Genomic DNA, 19,794 nt, shown 5'->3' with positions numbered 1-19,794 from the left:
ACTCACTGCTGCCTTTATACATGGATCACACTGCAGCACATGTGTACATGATCAATGTGCATAGTATGTTTATACTATTTACAAATGTACATTGATCATGTACATTTGTGCAGCAGTGAGCAGGGAATGAAGGCAGCAGTGAGTCTGCTTTGCTCATACCTTCTCTGCCTGATGGGTTCAGCCCGACAGCTCCAGCGTTACCCCGGCAACAGTGGTGTCACGTGACCGGGTTCCCTGGAGTGCAGATGGCAGGCAGCCAGAACTCAGGCAGGAGAAGCAGCCTCAGGAGCCGGCGGGCCGGATGGACAACTTCAGGGGGCCGTATTCGTCCCGCCGGCCGTAGTTTGAGGACCCCTGCTCTAGAGTGTTGTGTTGTCTTGTTCTAGGGTGACAATGCTACTTCTGCATAGATACAGTAGGCGATTAGGGCTGTGTATACACATCACGTAATTGTTGTCAGAGACAGTTATGCCCATCTAGAGCGAAAATCTGTAATGTGTACAACAGTCACCCAAAGTTGCTTATCAATCCGCTATTGTGAACAACCACTATGGATGTCAAAGAAGTGGAGCATAGAGCAGAACAGGCACTGTGTGTACAGCGTTCGTTCATCTGTCAGTGAAAATGAAAGATTGTTTCCGATGACAAAAAAAAAAAAAAAAACTATCTGTGTAGCCTAAGTGCTGTCATTCAAGAATTGTGTAACTGCCAGGACCACTAGGTTTTGGCTAGTGAATTTAGATAAATTTAACATGGTATAGTCTTAGAATGATCAACAACAGAAATGTGTAAATAAATTGGTATTGAAAAAGGTATTAAATACACTTCTTTGAAAATGTTGATGTTATTAAATATAGCTGTGATAGTTTTTAAGTGACAGAAGAGAAAGTTCTGTGAAAATATTTCTGAGCATATTATATATGCCATCAATGAAAAAGACATACAGCCAAATGGGCAGTTCAACAATGAAGTCATAAAATGTGTTGCATTGGAGAGAATATATTCAGATTCTAGGGGTGGGATATATATAAGATAGATGTTACAGAGAGAGGCCAGGTGGATCTAGGAAAGACCAAGACAAATGGACTAAACAACACTTTGGGGTGCAAGTTTATAAAAGAAGGAATCTGACATTTCTTCATGGCAATCAATTGCTGCCATTTAAATACATGGACATGGAAGATTCCCACCAAAAAATGTTTGAGGGAATGTCTGATTCTCGGTTTTATACATGAATACATGGAGAATTTTAGTGCATTTTTATAAATTACAAACTTAATAGAACAAGGTTTTTGTGTTGTAACAATAATTGTATCCTCTACTATACATTTTATTTTATTATGTGTAATATTAAAATCATTCTATGGTATATTATACAAATATTCTCTACACTAGGTATTTATTAATATTTTGTTTATATTTTATTACAATTCTTAAGGAAAAATTATGTAGGTCACATTGTTTAAATGAATAAAATAAATGTTATTTATTCATAAATTGTTTTTGTACAATTTATATGCATTATCATTGTAAAGATATGTAGCATTCATGTGTAACATGGATCATTATGTACAACAATCATATTTAGGCTATGTTCAAACCTGCTTTGGAAAATCACACCGTTTCCACCTTCCACCTGACTACTATGCAGAGCTAGGCGTCTCAGGACAAATTCAGGCTCAAACGCTAGCTTTTGAAAACGCCTATACAGGCTTTTGCGAAGGCTTAAAAGACAGTTTTGGGCGTTTTTTAAGGCGTTGTTTTTTTACCTTTATTTAAACAGGAAATTGACCTGATGACAGTAAAGGAAATTACATTACTGCTTTTACTTCCTACAAATGCAGCCAGGTGCATTGATAGTCCAGATAAGGAACAAAAAGCAGCCAGGTGCATTGGTAGGCTAAATGAGAAATCAATAGCAGCCAGGTGCATTGGTAGCCCATATGTGGTTAGAAAGGTATCCAGGTGAATTGGTAGCCTATATGTGCTTGAAAAGGTAGCCAGGTGCATTGGTATGCCAGATGAAAAACAGAGCAGTAAGGTGCATTGGTAACCCACATGTGGTTAGAAAGGCAGTCAGGTGCATTTGCGGGCCAGGGGGTTGTGCAATGGGGGTCTGGGTGTGGGGGCGTGGCTTTTTTGATATCTGGAAGCCCTCTTTAATAACTGGGTCACCGGATGTCTGCCCACCAACACACTGGGAATGAGTACAGGAAGTAATCATGAGTACAGGAAGTAAAACAGTAATATCATTCCTTTTACTGTCACCAGCAGTATTTAAAAATACCCAAAAACCTCTCTTTAAACTTTTGCGAGTTGGACCCACGGACCACTAAATTTACTGGCTCGGGCCGCACCATTTGAAATTCATGTGCGGTATCACTGCTTAATGATATTCCTCTGGCTGCAAGCAACGGTAGACAACCCTTTTATGTATAGTAAAAAAATTAATTTTTTTTGTTTTAGAAAAGGGTAAAGTCAGTCCTCTTCTGCCTTTATCTCTGTGTCGATAAAGACAGAATAGGAACAGAGCCTCCTGAGATAGCTATGTCCCGCATCCCAAGAGGCTTCTGGCTGCTCCTTCAAGCGCAGGGGCTTTTTTTCCTATAATGGGGGGGGGGAATGTGCAGTGAGATCGGCATTTTTTTGCAGAATTTACAGCAGGCCATCTTACCTGATCTGGCGCAGTGAGAGATCTGCGTGACGTAGCCAGAAGGACGAAGATAGCAGGGTCCGGAACAGAGAAGTTTGTTTTTAGGCTTAAATATGTGAAAGGCACTTATGAGCTATTGACTTGACAGGGTCAAGGTAACAGTCTGCTTGTTATCAAATCATTAAAACGTGCGTCCTTGCTGTTACTGCGCTTTCATAATCCAACAATTCTGTTAGTTATTCCTTTCTTTAAAGCTTTCTTATATATATATATTTCTATATATATATATATTTATTACACACACATACTATTTGGAGTATTTTTTCAGAATACACATGATTGCGACATATATTTATCAACCGTTGTTATTGGTGCTAATCCGCTAAAGCAATGCAATATGAATACGATTGTGACAATACACTTGTTTTAAAAAAAATTGTTTTTTTGATATTTTTAATCACCTTCTCTGGTCTTTTGATACTGCTGCTTTTCATGAAACAGATGAATCTGAATTGGCATTGCATGGAGGTGGTTCATTGAAAGATTATGTGCTAAATGGACTGGCATTTAAATATAGAGCTATAAATTTGTTTTATAATGTACTATTGGTATGATCAGTAAACCTCTTTCAAAATAATGTGTTTGGTTTAATAATTATGAAATTATAATATTAATTATGTTAAAGAGTCATCCAAATCTTACGTATTTTGCCAGGGTAAGTAAATGTATGAACCCGTGTACACCTTCAGAAGAGCAGAGAAGCAAAGTAAAGAAGAGAGAAACAAAATTAAAAAAAATTTACAACAGCTCCAGATAAATGTTGTGGTGTTGTTTCTGTTTCAAATAGTTGTTTTAAAAGTACACCTACTGTGAAAGAATAAAGGGCAGACAAAATCTAGAAACACTTTCAAGTACAAGATGTGCTACTTGATGTTATACTAGGATACTACACAACATGTAGGGGTGTTGATAGGCTAGTTTTGCATGTACCTTGTGGAGCGAAGAACAGTTTTGTGACTATAAAAAATCCTAAAATAAAACTTATGTCCACCCCTTTTATGAATCCTGTCATGCTGTAAAATGTTTACAGGTCACTTTGTTGCAGCAAAGGTTGTAAAATAATGAGCAGTATATACTTTTATGGATAACTGTTCACTTTGTGTCCTAGAAGCAAAACATATTGGTTCTGTTATTGGCTACCAATGCACCTGCCTGCTCTGCTCTACAAATAAATAGACAGTTCTGCTGTGATGACAACTGCAAATTTGTGTATTTTCCACCACCTTCTGTTCCTGTGACAATGGCCACAAATTTTAAATGGAGATCTCCTTATGTCTCCAAGGACACAATATCACAAAAAAACCCTTTCCACTCCATGCAAATATTTGAAAAATAATTTTGCTTTTAGATATTCATTAAGAAATACAATTCCCAGGTAAGTTTTAATTAGAAATAAATTGTTTCTTGAATTTTCAGAAAATATTTTCTCCATTCATTAAAGCAAATAAATAGGATTCATTGTAGACATTGTATATAATATAGGCATTTTTATTTAAATGAAGGCAACAGCTCCTCTATTGCTCTAGGTTTTATAAACCATCCCAAAGTGATTGGAAACCTATATATAACCATTGTCAACAGTTGCTGGTAATTAGAGATGAGCGAACTAATTTGTACATATTCAAATCTAATTCAGATAGTGATTTGTACAATGTAAACTTTGGGCAGTTAGCACCTAAAACCCATTCCTGGGGAAATTTTACAAGCTTACTCATTCTGACATGCATGCTATTTATTGCTTCCCTTCTCTGTCCTTTACACATTTAGATGTTCACTGATCCTGGCCAATTTTCTTTGAAGGGTTAATTCCAACACATTAACATGGCAAACATTCAATGTCGAAATAACATTTGCTTATTCCTAAAAGACACTATGAGTACTTTTTATTGTTTACCACAAAATTGGAAAAATACCTGTGTGGGAAAAAGTCTTTAAACTCACCCCTTGTAATACTTTAAGCCAGTGGTCCCCAACTTTTGCAGACCACTGAATGTACGCATGCACGGTCCGGAGTCCTGTGTAACTCAAAGGGGAAGAAACTTCCCTGAGTGAAGTCATAATACCAGATCCTGCCTACTCTCCCATCGCAGGTCTGGGCCTGCGATCCATACGAGAGACATGGTCTGCGGCTCTGGCCACCGCTGGTATCTGTGCTCTCGCGGACCACCTGTCAAATGGACATGGCCCACTACCTGGGGTTGGGGACGCCTCCTTTAAGGTAATTATTGCACCATGAGTCGAATGGTCAGGAGTACAAAACAAAATTCAAAGAGTCAAAATTAATGTTTTTACGTTAAAATTATTTTTTGGGTGAAAATTCACTTGGAATATACTTTACCAGTTTTAGGCACCCTAGAAGCATGAGGCAGTCTGAATTAGGTTCTGTTGATTTTGGTGCAAAATCACTAGGATTGTTTTTTTTGGCCTATTTTATGAAACCACGGACAGTCTGAATCTATTTTCTGATCAGTTCACCTTATTGTGCTGTTAGTGGTTGTGATGGTAGCTGGTGGTGTAATTAGTCCTTGGCAGGACTGATTCATTGTAATGATTGTCAATCAATTCACTGTCAGAAGACCTAGTAATCCATCAACTGTTTGTAATCTAGCTTCTTGCCCTCCTGCTACGACTGTGGCTGGAAACAATCAGTCATCATGTCCAAGAGGCAGTAGTTGGCTCTACTTATCATTGTGCTGTTGCTGTGACAAGGGAGTTTATAGCAGATGCAGTAGGGAAAGGAAAGATTATTGAGGTACTGAAATGCTATACCAAAGAGTATAAGAGTGTGGCTATCCAGCAGTATTCTTTTTTGTATTATTAACATTACCCTTGTTACTGTGAAAAAAACAAGCTTACAACCTATTCTCCTTCTCAGCATTATTCCTTAGATGTCCACTAGAATAATGACCTGTATCACCTCATAATGTCATACCTGACAATTCTTTTTCCAATACTTCCTCCTGTGGCTTTGAATCTTGAATCAAGCAGGGTCTTATCAAAATAGGAAAATACAGAATAGTGAATAAGGAAAAATAATTAGCGAGATTCCAACTTTCAAACTCAGTTGGAATCTCTCTAATTTGCCTTGTTCATCTCTTCCAAGTCTTTTATCCACATAAGCTTTATAATATGATACAAAATTACACACTTCATTTCTCTTCCTTTTCTCTTATTTACTAGTATAACTAAATATTCTCAACCAAATACCCCCAAAGAAGCCAATAGGCGAAATGTTTTGGGCTAAAGAGGCATTTAGTGCTGTTTCTCAGATGATGATGTTAAAGGGAATTAAATGTATTTTTTAAATTGGGCGAGACCAGATTATTTACCCTTTATTTGAATGATTGACTATTTTGTATTGGTCTACCTGTACTCTCACCCTGTAAATAATCAAAATAACTGGAATTTGCAAATGAAAAAAAACCCATCTTCTCTTTTTTTTTCTTACTTATGAAATGAGCAGGGTGACATCACCTGCGGCCACAGGTCAGGGTAAAAGAAAGCCAACATGGCTCTGGGTAAAAGAAAGCCAACTTTCCTGTCTTTGTGCTTTAGTGCATGAGATGAGTGCTGAACCACCAGATTCAGCACATGTGCAAAACAGGGAACATGAGTAGTGTTCTCAGGTGCAGTGCAACCACAATATTGTTCTCGTATTCAGGGACCACACTGCCGATTTGAGAAGGGAGCACGGAGAAAGAAAGTGCTCAATTTGTTTTTACAAGGCGAAAAGCAAAACTAGAGGATACACGGAGAGAGGCAAAAGAGTTTGGTTTGTTATTCTTGTCCAACAACATCAAAGAAAATAAAAATAATAAATTGCCTTAGTACCATTTTATGCAATTTAGAGAAAATCTCGCTAACGAAGGCCACAACAGTAATAACATACATATTCTAAAAAGAGTAAGGAAAATACGGACCTGTTACCATTTCTTTGATGTCTGTGCCCTCAATAAAATATATAATCAGTTTATCAAACGCAGGAGCAGGGGTAAAATTTATTAGGGTACCAAGCACAAATTATAAAATATAAACAGCCACTCAAAGTGACAATGAGGATCCCTTTTCATGTCTTCAACACTGTCCTATTTCTGTGAATCCACATCTCAGTGCTTCCTATGCATAAGGCTGCCGTTTTCAGTGATAAAGGAAGAGCAGTTACATTTTTTTGGAGCTCTAAATAACAATGATGAAAGATCAGTATGTCATAGACAGATGGCAGAAGAGTTTAAGTTCCAGCCACTAATATACTACACATGGTCCCTGCACCGCTGTCTTGGGGAACCTATTCATAACTATCTTTTTGAGGGCCAAAACCCCAGCATGGGTGTTCAGCATATTTTTTCTTGTATCCCAATCAATCGTAACAGATTCTTGCAGCCTCCTCTCCCAATGCATTTTCCTCTGCTAACCTCAATATGGAACCCTGGATAGCTGTAACTAATCCCTGTTGCCCTTTGCCTTAAACCATTCATTCTTCAGTAATATTTCTTTCCTTTCTTTCATATTCCGCTTGGCCTCCTTTACTATACTTTATCAAAATACAAATCTTTCCTGCCCATACTAAAATCCCACCCAGCAATCAAACTTCATGGCTTCCTCCTCCATCCTTCTCCTTTTCTATTCCACAGTCACACAATTTATCCCTACTACTTTCTCCCCTCTTATTGAAGTTATCCCAGCTGTCTATTGTCTGTGCTGTATCTTACTTCACATTTATTTGCTCTGATGCTTTCTCTACCGTTATGTTCCAAGAGCATAGCAATGTATTTCCTGTTGTTTTCTTCCCAATTCTGCTGAACCATAATTGATGCTTTTTGTATCTCACTTCACTAGTGTTGATCCCACCCTATTTCGTGATTTTTTTCTTCTTTATGCAACAAAATGGTGACAAGGAAAGAATATGGAGGCAAGAGACACATGCTACTTAATGGTTATGTATTTGGAAATGCAAAGACAAGGGCCACCTGCAGCTGAATAGTGGGATGAAGTACAGCAAGGGATTCATGCTGTTAAAAAGTAAGGATGTTGAAGCAAAAGACTTATCCTATTAAATATAAAGGATGGGGACAAAAGCTGTTCAATAGCAACAGAATTTGTAATAAGGTAATGTGTGAAAATATGCAGGAAGTGGAGGAGTGGGTCTAGTCATTTTGGAGTTGGAGGGTTCTATGCAGTTTTTAGGGGTATAAGCGAGGGAGTAAAGTCTCAAAATCAAGGCAAATTCAAAACAAAACAAAACAAAACATACAAGCAGTGTAAGAAACCGCTTAGTCATAAAATAAATAGTACATATACTAAAGACTGCAGCAGTCAATTCTTTCGGTAATATTTACAGGCCCGCAGGGGTGGGTCCTGGATGGGAACTGTTTTTTACCCTTTTAAAGGTTATGGTAACAGCCTTCATACTAGTGAACTCTTGAAATGGGAAAAAACTTTAAGTTGCTATTTTTTAGTTGTTTCATTGCTCTGGTCTATGGAAATGGAAGGAAAGTACTGGGTGGGCCCAAAATAAAGGGACTTGTATTTACTTGGCTTCTGTGTGCTAGCTGTGGTTGTAAATTCCACTAAATAAATATTAATTTTTTTAGCATTATTCAGAAGAACAAACCTTTATTTCATAGATATAAGCATATACTTCAAATGACTACAAATTTTTCCAGGACTGGCTGGCTGAGCAAGGTCAGGGAAAGAGCTAAACGTTTGAAGCTAAAAGATTTTTTTAGGAACTACAAAGTTATATTGAGGGATATACAAATAACCCTTGCAACAGTGGACTTATCTAAAAGAAGAAATGCACATATCTAAGAACAATTATTGCCCCATGCCTTCTGGAGCATTGTGCCATGAAATGATGGATGAAGAGTTTTTAAAAACAGATATATTGGAATCAGGAACAAACCAGTCACAGTTCATGGAAACCCACAGATAAAAGGTAACTAAGGAAATTTTGCACTGAAAGTGTGGTCAAAAACGACTGAATATCAGACACTGGTGGGAAGTAATGTAAAAATGTCTTAAGAAGCAATTTCCCTAATATACCCGTAAAATTTCATTTTTTTGACTAACATGACTCAAAATGTTTTTTTTTTTATCCCAAGTATATTACATTCATTTGTGGATATCTGTAAGACATATTTGCCTTTAAAAATATGTTGAAAATGCCATTTCCATGTGGTGTACATACATGTTTTGTTTGTTTTATGCCATGGATTTTCAGTACAAAGCATTCCTGTAATGAAATAGATGCCTATTGTTGTTGTGAAAGTGCTTTCAAAACAATTTTTTTGGGAAACTAATAAAATAATGAAACACTAAAACTACTGCAAGAGATAATCTGCTTCACCACCTGACAGATGCAACAGCGCAAGAAAGCTCACCAGTCCGATATCATACCTGTCAGAGTGGAAGATCTATACATCACGCTTGCTATTGCAGAGCACTTAATGGGAATTGTCTCTGGAGGATAATGTTGAAGCCTACCTCGGCACCTTCAGTTCTGGAACTTAAAAGTCTATTTAACGAGAAATAGATTTCAGTGCTAGCATCCTTTGTAATGGAGACCTTGCAACCTTGGCTCACAAAATGACAGGCTCAGGGTTATTATGGCCGTTGACACCTCTACCTTAAAAGTACCTTACTTTTACCACTAGCAGACATGGAATTAGAGGAAAATGTCGGGAAATGATATACTGATATACTGAATATAAATAGTTTTGGACCAGACAGTTGCAGGATATACATTTAGAAAATTGTTAGGATAATAATTTAGGTATTCCTAGAACTAGAAATTCCCAGTACACTGTGGCTTACTATATCATTTAATGAAGAAGGAAGATACCCTTTGAAAGTTGAAATACCAAAGTTTCTCCAGGGATACCAGCACACATTGGTAGTCCTGGACTATGGCACCTGGTATCCAAAATTGACCTCTTTCAGAAACATGTCCTCAAAGTTGTAGCAAAAGAACTGTTTTCCATAAAGGTATTCATAAAGAATTATTAACACATCAAGGTAACCCCTTTGATTTTCAAAATATCAAAGAGCTATGCCAATTGTTGAAAAACTGTCTGTATCTGTCTGTCATTTGCAGCCCATATTTAATGTATATCGGTGCGTAATATGTGGGTGCCATATAAATCCTGTTTATTAATAATAAAACAACCTCCACATTAATAAGCTTGTAGAAAAAATTGAAAGATATAAAAAAAATCTGATAATGAAGGAAAAGATGAGTCTTCCTGTTACCATACCTAATGTTTGATGGAATTCTGAATATAGCAGGGGAAACAGGAGCAAACTGCCAAACCTCACAAAATGTAATTGAAAACATTCTTTTTAATGCAAGATAGGAAAGTAGCCACCCTGCATAAAGTTTGGAAACACATTCAGCAAGCTCAGTACAAGCCAAACTTAATAACTTGTCTGCTAAATTCAGAACCTGTTAAAAGAAAAATGCTTTAAACCCAGGGGTCATATTTTTGGTGTTTTGAGTAAACTTCCAGAAAAAAAAAGACACAACCCCTATAAGATCAGAGAGAAAATCAATAACATAATTTACTAAGTATACCAGACAGAAAAAGGAAGCTTCACTAAACATACCATGTTAACCTTATGAAACTCTTAAAGCACTGTAAAGCTCTTCCAGACTAAATCAATCCTAAAGTGTGACCACTAAAAGGTATACCCGAGGTTTGGATGTCAGATACTCTGTGTACTGTTTAGAATCAGGAGGAGATCATTTGCAAAAAAAAAAGGAGAGGTTTGTTCATGTTACATGGATGAACCAGTGTAATTTACCATGAAACTGTGAGTGAGCTTCAAAATAAGGTACAGACCAAACATTTTTAGGGTGCTTAAAGCTTAGAGAAAAGCAGAGCAAGAACAGAAATGTTAGCCCTTGGTTCTTATGGAGGAATTTAAAAGCAAGTGCTCCTCAGCTGGATGGCAGCTTGAAATTCTACAACCTCAGGAATGTAATCAAAATATACAAATTGAATGCTTATTGCATACCCTGTGGATGAACTGATATAAAGTTTGGTCCCACCAAGTTCCCTTAACAGCCAGCAGAATGGAAAGGACATATTTATACCACCACATGGGCTGACATTCTCTCCCCTTTTGTTTTACAAGAGGCCCTAGCCTCATGCCAAAAAATGATGGGCCTCATTATTAAGCCCCATAGGCAGTATTGGATTTCATTTATAAAATAAGGTAGGTTGACAGCCAATCCCAATTAAGTGCAAGCATCCCAGAATGATTGTGACAGCACTGAATGAGTAAGCTTTCTTACCAATTTTACTAAAGGTAGCAAGTCCATAAGAGTAAAAGGAAAGACGAGGCAGATAGCTTTTTTAGGAGCTTAAGACAGTATTGTGTAACGAACCCCAGTTAACCAAACCAACTCCATTTAAGAATTTATGTGCATATGCCTTAAATGTTGGTCTGAAAGCAATCTTGTCCTTAAAAATGTATAGGGAATAACATCTAATAGTATACCTCAGCCAGTCCCTGCAGAAATAAACTGTTCATCAGAATTTCTGGCCATAAGGTGGGCACATAAGGTATTGCATTTTACCACAAGATAGGGGGTATATGCTCCCAGTTGTTTCTTTATCTTTATTTAATTACAGTCAGGCTGTATGTCAAGATCAGGGCTCTATGGAAACCATGCCTCTTTTTTTTTTTTTTTTGCAGGAATTCTTGTTGTTCTACTAATATTAGTCTTGTACAAATTTGGCTGTGTGTTTGGTGTTATTATCCTGCTGCAGAATAAAAAAATTGGATGTTCTTTTGCCAGTATTACAAAATGACCAATCTGTTCATATTTTTCAACATTGAAAAGACTATAAATCCTGACCATATCTCTAATTGTAAAGAAACTCAGCTCTAAACCAATAAAGAACTTCCAGTACACTTTCCTAATGTGTAGAGACACCGAACCTTGTTGCCTGCAGACACTCACCATTCAGCCCTTGAGTAACCTAATAGTCTTCAATTACAGCCAAATATTCCAGATTTAGACTAATCAGACCAGATCAACTTCTGCCATTATTCTGCACACCAGTCCTGCTTCCAGTTTCCATGCCAGCTTTCAAACCACAAACATTCCATAAGCACAATTCTAACCAGACTCTTGTAACTGTAAATAGGTGTACCAGGGTCCCAAACTATGCCATGTTAGTGTTTTTCACCAAGCAATGTCTTCAACGGTACTCAGCAAAGTTAAATTATTAATGGTAAATGGCTTTTTCTTACCCATTTTCATTACTATTACACAGCTGTTTATTGATTGTACTTAACACCACATAGTATCTTGCTGATCATTAGCAACTGTTGGCACGATTGATAAATTATGCAATCAATCAGATCCTTATGAATTCCTTAAATATGTGCAACTTACTCAAGAGAATTGATGGTATTAAAAAAAAAAAAAAAGAAAAAAAAAAGGCTCAACAAGGACTTTTTTTTATTAGAAAGCTCCTTTGCCTTACAGAAGCTATAAACTTTAACACAGTGTTGTACATGTGTGTATATATCATATTAGTTGCAAGCAGAAAAGGTATAGGCACCATGGGAAAGTAAAGGACAAGTAATTGGGGCCAGTGAAGAGGGTATCATAGAGTAGTGGGTATGCAAAAACCTTTAGTAGTGCATGGAGGTCAGTTGAACCCTTGTTCTGACACACATAAGTGATCTGTTTCACATACATATAAATAAAATATATAACATATATACATATGTAAAAGTTGTTCTACCATATAAGTTATGAAATAACACCCTAAAGGGACAGGAATTTAGGTCAAATAGAGGTGAATAGAACAGTAAAATTGTAAGCAAGAAACCCCCCAAAAATACAAACTCAAGTTGGAATTTAAATTTTGTTGAAGTTTATTTTTAGTGCTATTTTGAGTTTGGAGTTCACTAGAAATGGTTTATTTAGCCAATTTTAGGAATCTAGGACAATATAGAAACAGTCTGAATATGTTTTTGTGGTATGCTCATCCGTTAAAATCCTGCATTAAAAAAGTGGAAAAAAATAACCGAAGTACAAATGCAAGTAAACACTGCAATGTCATTTTGTGATTGGTTCCCAGTTTTCTCATGGTTTCTTTAACCAAATCTAGGACAGTTAACATCCATATCTATTTTATATCTATAAAAGGTTCAGCTTTTAATGTGCTGCTGGTGGTGGCGCTAGAGTTGTTGGTAGCACAGTTATTGTTTGAGATTAGGAACTAGTGGCTACGAATTTAGGACAGGTTCATTTTAAATGTAAAAAAAATCCCTCCACACTGCTGGCAGAAAAACTAGTGCAATTGAGAGTGACAAATGTCCAGTTTCTTGCACAGTTTTCCATGAGGTTGAAAGGTAAGTAACCAGGCAGTTCAGAGACATATACCTGATACAATGATACCATATGGCATATTTGTTCTTCTAACTCTCCTCCCTCATGGTTTCAGTGTGGCTGGAAATAGTAGGCCACCATGTTCAAGAGGCAGTTTTCAGCCTGCCTCGTTTGCTGGAAGACGATGCAGTGAGTAATTAAAAGATGACGGCTTATATTCATAGATTTCTACTGAATTACATACCATTCACACCAGAATGGGTAGTCTTTGGTTTAGTGGAATTAAGGGGCGTCCGATTTACCAGGGACCCAAACGATTAGCACTCTTACTCCTGGCTTTTGCTACGAAAACTTCATTGCTGGTTAGAATCCACTCCCTCGACAATGACTAAATTACAAGAACTATTCAGAATGGGATGGATAGAGGCTTCTTTCCACAAAGAATCTAAAACTCAATTTTTTTTTGAAACATAGAAAAGTTTTATTGACACACTGACTTTATTGACTTTACTCTGGCTAACAAAACAAAATTGTACAACTGTTTTCGTCACACTACATGGTACCTTGAAAGAGAACTAATAAATGATCCCCCTATTGTTATGTGAATGCAAATTAATTATGCATATTTTTTGCCTTACCAACACTGTATAATTGTTGTATGTTCTATTGAAAAGTCTTGACCTACCTCTTTGACTATTATGAAAACATGTATAGTATTTGAACTAACATTGAAACTGTTGCATTATTTGTCCTGTTCTTGTTTATTGATTGAAAAACAAAATGTTTGTATTTTATTATGCCAATGTTTAACCTCAATAAAAATATATTAAAGAAAATAAAAAAGACGACTGCTGATGAAACAATGCATTAGTATGCACCTCAAAGGGGGTGCACAAGGTTTCCCTTTTAGATAAAATTACACAGTGGTAAATTTGCAGTGGTAACAAGGGTCTAAGTGTGGCTTGATATCAACAATACGTCTGTCACTGCATAAACAAGCCAGCATACAACTTATACAAGTCCAAGGTGGACTGGAAATTGCTACACAAGCCATTTTGTAATAGTGTTAATAAAAAAGCTAGATCTTTCAATTTCAATCTACAGCTGCTGCTATTTTCTCAAACTGTTAAGCTTTTATTTGCTATGGTAGTCTGAAATCATTCTACACTACACTGTTGTTGCACAGAATGCACTCATAAATGCAATTTCCTTCCTGTATGATTAGCTAAACGATTTTCTCAGGTTTCTTCTGCAATGGGAATTTCACTTTTGCCGAGATACTACATAGAAGGTTATTTACCACTAAATGGATACAGACACTACAACAATCTCTGTTAAAACACTGAAAGTTAACCAGGTAATTCATTTCAAGTCCAGACCCTCACGTTTAGGAATCAGTTTGGAAAAGACATGATACAACATTTTATGTGATAAAACTTTATCTGCACTACAGAAAAATGTATAAAGTTTGTGAAACTCCTTGCAATATACACTGATCACCGATTGTTTTCTTTCTAGCAAATGGGGTTGCCCTGGAAAATGGCTAAGCCAAGTTAGCAAAAATATTGGTGTACCAGTTTTGTTAAACAAATCACATGTAGGCCAGAATGCCTGTACAACTAAACCTTGTTTTCTTGTTGGTGTCATAAAGTCTTTATTCATGGTACTTCTGTTAGAAATACTGCATTCATGATTGCTGCCTAAAGCCTTTTTCTGTATTTACACAAGTATTTGCAGGGGGGAAGAAAAGTAGTACAAATACCCACTGCTGGTAGGTAATAAGAGTAAACCCTAGAAAAGAAGTAAAATAAACAAGACATTTACACTGTCAATAATTGTCCTTGTGGTAGTGGACAAGGGGTAATAAAAAAATATGTAAAAAATAATAGTAATTAGGCAATGCCTTAACAACATACTTTCCCATTCTACCTTTATTTGTTCCAATGTCCTACTACACTAGTGAACATAAAGTATTTTTTCCTAACCTCCTAAAAACACAAAATAGATATATTTAAATGTTTATGATATCACCTGGTCACAGCAAAGTAGATACAGGTAGTCCCAGAGTTAAGGACATTCATCATACCAACACCTCCTAAATGCAAACAGGGCTTCCCTGCTCACTGTGTGCAGGATTGGGGATTGTTAGGGGGGAGGGAGCAGTTTGCTTGACTTTCAGAAGAAGTCCTTTGCTGTTCTGCAACATCTTGTAACTCTTTAATGACCAAGACAAATCTGCAGTTGTTTATTTTTGCATATCAAAGCAAAAATTGCTCCAGAAGTTAATAAATGTCCGGGCTCCAAAAAAGTTTTTCTTGCTTTGTTTGTGATTAACTCACAGCGAGGATTTTATATATTAACTGACACCATGCTGCCTAACATTATGTTGAAACAAACATCTGACCAAAAAGAATTTAATAAAATAATGTACCTGTTCTGACATACATACAAATTCAACTTAAGAAAAAACCTACAGTCCCTATTTCGCATGTAACCCGGGGACTACCTGTACTTATAAGTTCGCTCATCTCCATTAGCATTACAAACATTTATTCTAATGTGATTGCCAGTATAATTAGAATGAACTATAATTTTGATGAAGATGATAAAGATATTTTACATTAACTTGTCTCTGAAGAGATTAGACATTGTTGTTAATTGTTCATGTAGACAGAGGTGGAACGGTCCACATAGGGTGAACAAAATATAGGTCAGCTTCCTAAATATGGAGCAAAAAATGTTTTGTTGATAACATTCAATGAATTGTTCAGTTTGGATGTTCCTCCCTGGATGTTTGTGGAGTTTCATTTTTACTTTTACAAAATTTGCTTGACACCAAATTGAGTTACATAAGAAAAAAAAAGCAGTGCAAACATGAAGTGTTTACCTTTGTTGCGATTTTCTGAAGGTCCTTGTTTTTTACCTGTTTAGATATACAGAAAAGATAAAATAAAGGAGCAGGGTTTCTGGTCACTTTGCATTAAAGACAAGGGCATACATCCTCCCACACCCACGGATGAAAGAAATAGATAAATGACTATCCCTGTTCTGAACAAGTATGCCATATTGTGAAAAAAAATTGAGGACAGGACAATAATCAAGGATAGATAATGCTGGTGTTGCATTTTCAATCTAAAACATTAAAGAATATGGTTGCCTTTGTATGATTAGCCATTATCTTGCTGTTGGCCTAACCCATATGCTTTACTTAAGGATGAAACTGGTAACTTTATAAACAGAAAAATGGAAGGGATTAGTAAAAGGAATGTCTTTAGTAATTTGAACAGAATTACAAGAAGCATAAATCTTTTTCCTTTTTAGTGCAATGATTTTAGTGTAACAGAAATATTCTACATTTTTCTTTCCAATGCTTACAAAACAATTATTCGGAATAGGGTAAATTTAGGTTAATATGACAGGGGAATCATTTATAAATGCATTTATCTAAATATCTAAATACTATCCATCTAAATATTATAGCACTTTTAATGAAGCATTGAATTTATTGATTAAAGGAAACTTATGCTGATGGAAAATATATAGACATCCCTTTCTGAAAACTCATGTTACCTGGGTCTCACACACCATAGGTTTAGTACTCTTTAGGTGCATACTTGCCAAAGTATTTAAAAAAAAAATCAAAGACGGAAAAGAAGGAGCTAGCAACTAGCGTTTACCAAAAGAAAAAAAAAAGGTTCAACAATGTCAGACCCTACATTTCAGCAAGGGTTCCTTTTAAATCTGGAGAGGAGAAGACAAGCATACAATTTAGCAATATCAATTGCTAATATCAAAGAATCTAAAAAGCCTATTGCAAATAAGTGGTTTAACATTATTTTTTCTATCACAAATAAAGTGTTTCTCTACTTGCAATAAAATTTGTAGTAACCACCAAATGTGTCTCAGGAAATCATGCCTTCTATAGTTCATGAATGTTCATCAGTTTTCTCGATGTTCTCTGTTGCTTTGCATGTTTTATAAGTTTAGTCTTTTTTTCAGTCTATGCACTATTTGGCTATTTATATTTACTTTCCCTGGTCTCTGAAAGTCTAACATATCTTATGTTTATCTCTGCTGTGGAGTTGCCAGCAATGCCTTCTGTATTTGCTTGTTGGATGGTAATAAGCTGCCTACTTCATTGTTCAAAAAGAAATTGAGATACAACTTATGAGTAAATCATTGGTCAATACACATTTAACATATCTACATAGGTGACTGGATTGTGTAAGCTTTATGACACTTTATACACAAAATGATGATGCCCAATTTATTTATTATTGCCAGGATCACATGACAATTTCATGTCTTCAAGTAGCCTCAATCTTAATGGTGATTCCTAAAGTGAAAAGTTGACTGTAAAGTTTAGAAAGCTGGCCAAATTACTTTGTTACCTCCCTATTAGTCTTTATAGTCTCAGCAGTATTGGATCACAGAAAGTCTTGCCTTGAACCTGTTCAGACTAAACCTGCAAGAATAATCACCCATTCAAATTAGGCTTATTACTGCCATTAAAAGGATTCTGGCTCAGATTTAGGCATCTAGAATGGGAGATTATATTTAAAAAAAACATGTATTGTTCTGTTTATATAAATATACCAGACATAGCAGTCAAGTGTAACTAGTGTTCCAGAACCTGAAAGAGGAACAAATGAGTGCATGGACTGTATTAAAGTGCATAGAAATCTGGGGCAAGTGCATGGAATCCAGGACTATTAGGGGGTGTGCTGTCGATCCAATGGAAAGCCAGTGTAAAAACAGAAGGGTATGTGAAAGCCACCTTTGGAAAGTAAAGTAAAGCAATAGTGTCTGACAGGTTTACTGCAACAGGTCGTTACGGCAGGTGGATTTGGTGCCCAAATGGAGGAGGCTGCACTAAGCCAGGAGGTCCAAAGACAGCATGAATGACTGTAACAGGTAGCACAGTTAGGAAAAGTGGATTTGTCCAAATGAAGGAGGCTGTGCTAATCCAGGAGGTCCAAAGGCAGCATGAACGAACTGCAAATGCTGCAATGAAAGAGAGTTTCTAAACACCTGCCTATGGCTTAAGAGACAGTGGAATTAACTATTTGGAATTATCTTCTTTTCTATAACATTATATATTATATTCACTTGCAATGTGCCTTTGCAATTTAGGTAGAGTCCACTTCCTAAAAAAGCAACCCTCCTCTCCTCTTCTTGGAGTGCCTAACTAATCTTTCTACTTGTCCAGCTTCTCCGATACTGCCTTTGGCTACGTATAACCTTTACTGTTGCTGCTGGGGGAAGTAAAAGGGAATAATACAGACTGTCACCTGAGTGACAGCTCAACATACGCAAGATGGCAGGCCCCAGCAGCTTACTTATGGTTTTATAATACCAATACAGTGTTCACCCCAGAAATTGAGATTGAGCAATTTTTTTTTCTTACATTATAGGAAAGAGCGTGATGATACACACATGATGTTTGAACACCTTGAGTTGTTGGGCTGCAGAATATGATATGCAGCCTTTACACACATAAACAGCTTTCACACTGTGCTGCCGATGACGTGATTACACACACCCACTTGGGCAGATACATTTGACAAGCAGCTTTTTTCTTTTTTTTTTTAATAGAACAGCAAGTGAGCTAACAGATGAGATCAGGGCTGCCAGTGTCCTACTCTCATCAATGCTAAGCACTGAACTGCAAGCACACCCACCTCTCATCAGCAGCTTTTAAGTTTTGGAAAGGATGACAGCAGAGCAGAAGCAGCCTCGCCCTGATCTGTCCATAAGATTACAGCTGCTGATGAGAGATGTGCGGGAGGAGGTATGACTGTGGGACAGAAAAACTGACTAAAACCCACTGAGGAAAACTTTGCAATACAAAGGAGGCTTTTACAAGTAAATATCATATAAAAAATATGTAATATTCTGAGGTTTATCTTTTTTGTGACAGATGACATGGTCTCCCTGGGGGTTTTATCTACTTGGCAGTGTAATTTTTAGTGCTTTTTGACAACTTTTATTCCTCCAAGGTATAGAAAAAACCTTGTTCAAGCTTGTTACAGCCACAACAAGAGAAAGGGAAATCCTCTGTATCAAACCAGAATAGTAAGGCTTTACGTATGACTTTGGGTATGTTTCTAGGAGCTAGATCTGATTGTTTCAGCTTTAGGAAAATCGGCCATATTAGAATTTACAAGGTCTGGTGTCTTTTGAAGTATTAAGGTTAATTTTAATTAATGACATTATTTTGTTAGTTCTAACAGTTAAACAGCAATTAGGCAGTCTCATTTACACATTTCTTTATATGTCAAGTCAAACATTGTCCTAGACAAACATTCTTATGAAAGGTAACATTCGGAATGTTTATCTTTACTGACACAACTTTTAGTTGGCTTCAGAGAGGATAAGTCCTATTTTTTAGGTAAAGTTAGCAATAGGGAGAAAGAAAGACTCTCAGAAAGTTTATTGTGCATATTCTTATTTACCTCACTACTTTTTCGTCTCCCCTTTAGCTCCATCTTATAGAGATCCACACATTTTTCACTCCTATATTAGGACTACTAGACTTTTCTTTACCTCTCCCAGAGTTCCCACAAACATGAGACATTTCTACTCAATCTACTATTCTGTAGTTTGTAACTTTGCTTTAGGTGAGGATCGTCCACATTACTGTATCTATCAGCGTATTCTATCAGACCTGTATTCAGGGATGTACACACCCTTGCTTTCCTTTTCTTACCATTAAAAATGAAAGAATTAGGGT

At 36.6% G+C, this 19,794-nt stretch overlaps 1 protein-coding gene across 1 annotated transcript in view; it reads right to left on the bottom strand.

The window, feature by feature from the left end:
• Positions 1-19,794, bottom strand: part of ATP2B4 (ATPase plasma membrane Ca2+ transporting 4) — a gene marked incomplete in the record, with an annotated part of 192,691 nt that overhangs the window by 86,862 nt on the left and 86,035 nt on the right. The window contains 1 exon segment of the mRNA XM_072424517.1: positions 15,949-15,984. Within this exon segment, the coding sequence (XP_072280618.1) occupies positions 15,949-15,984 (36 nt within the window).

Source organism: Pyxicephalus adspersus, chromosome 1 (assembly GCF_032062135.1).
Source record: "Pyxicephalus adspersus chromosome 1, UCB_Pads_2.0, whole genome shotgun sequence".
NCBI lineage: Eukaryota > Metazoa > Chordata > Amphibia > Anura > Pyxicephalidae > Pyxicephalus > Pyxicephalus adspersus.
Note: the sequence above shows the minus strand (reverse complement) of the source record. Positions and strands in the feature narration are given on the sequence as shown.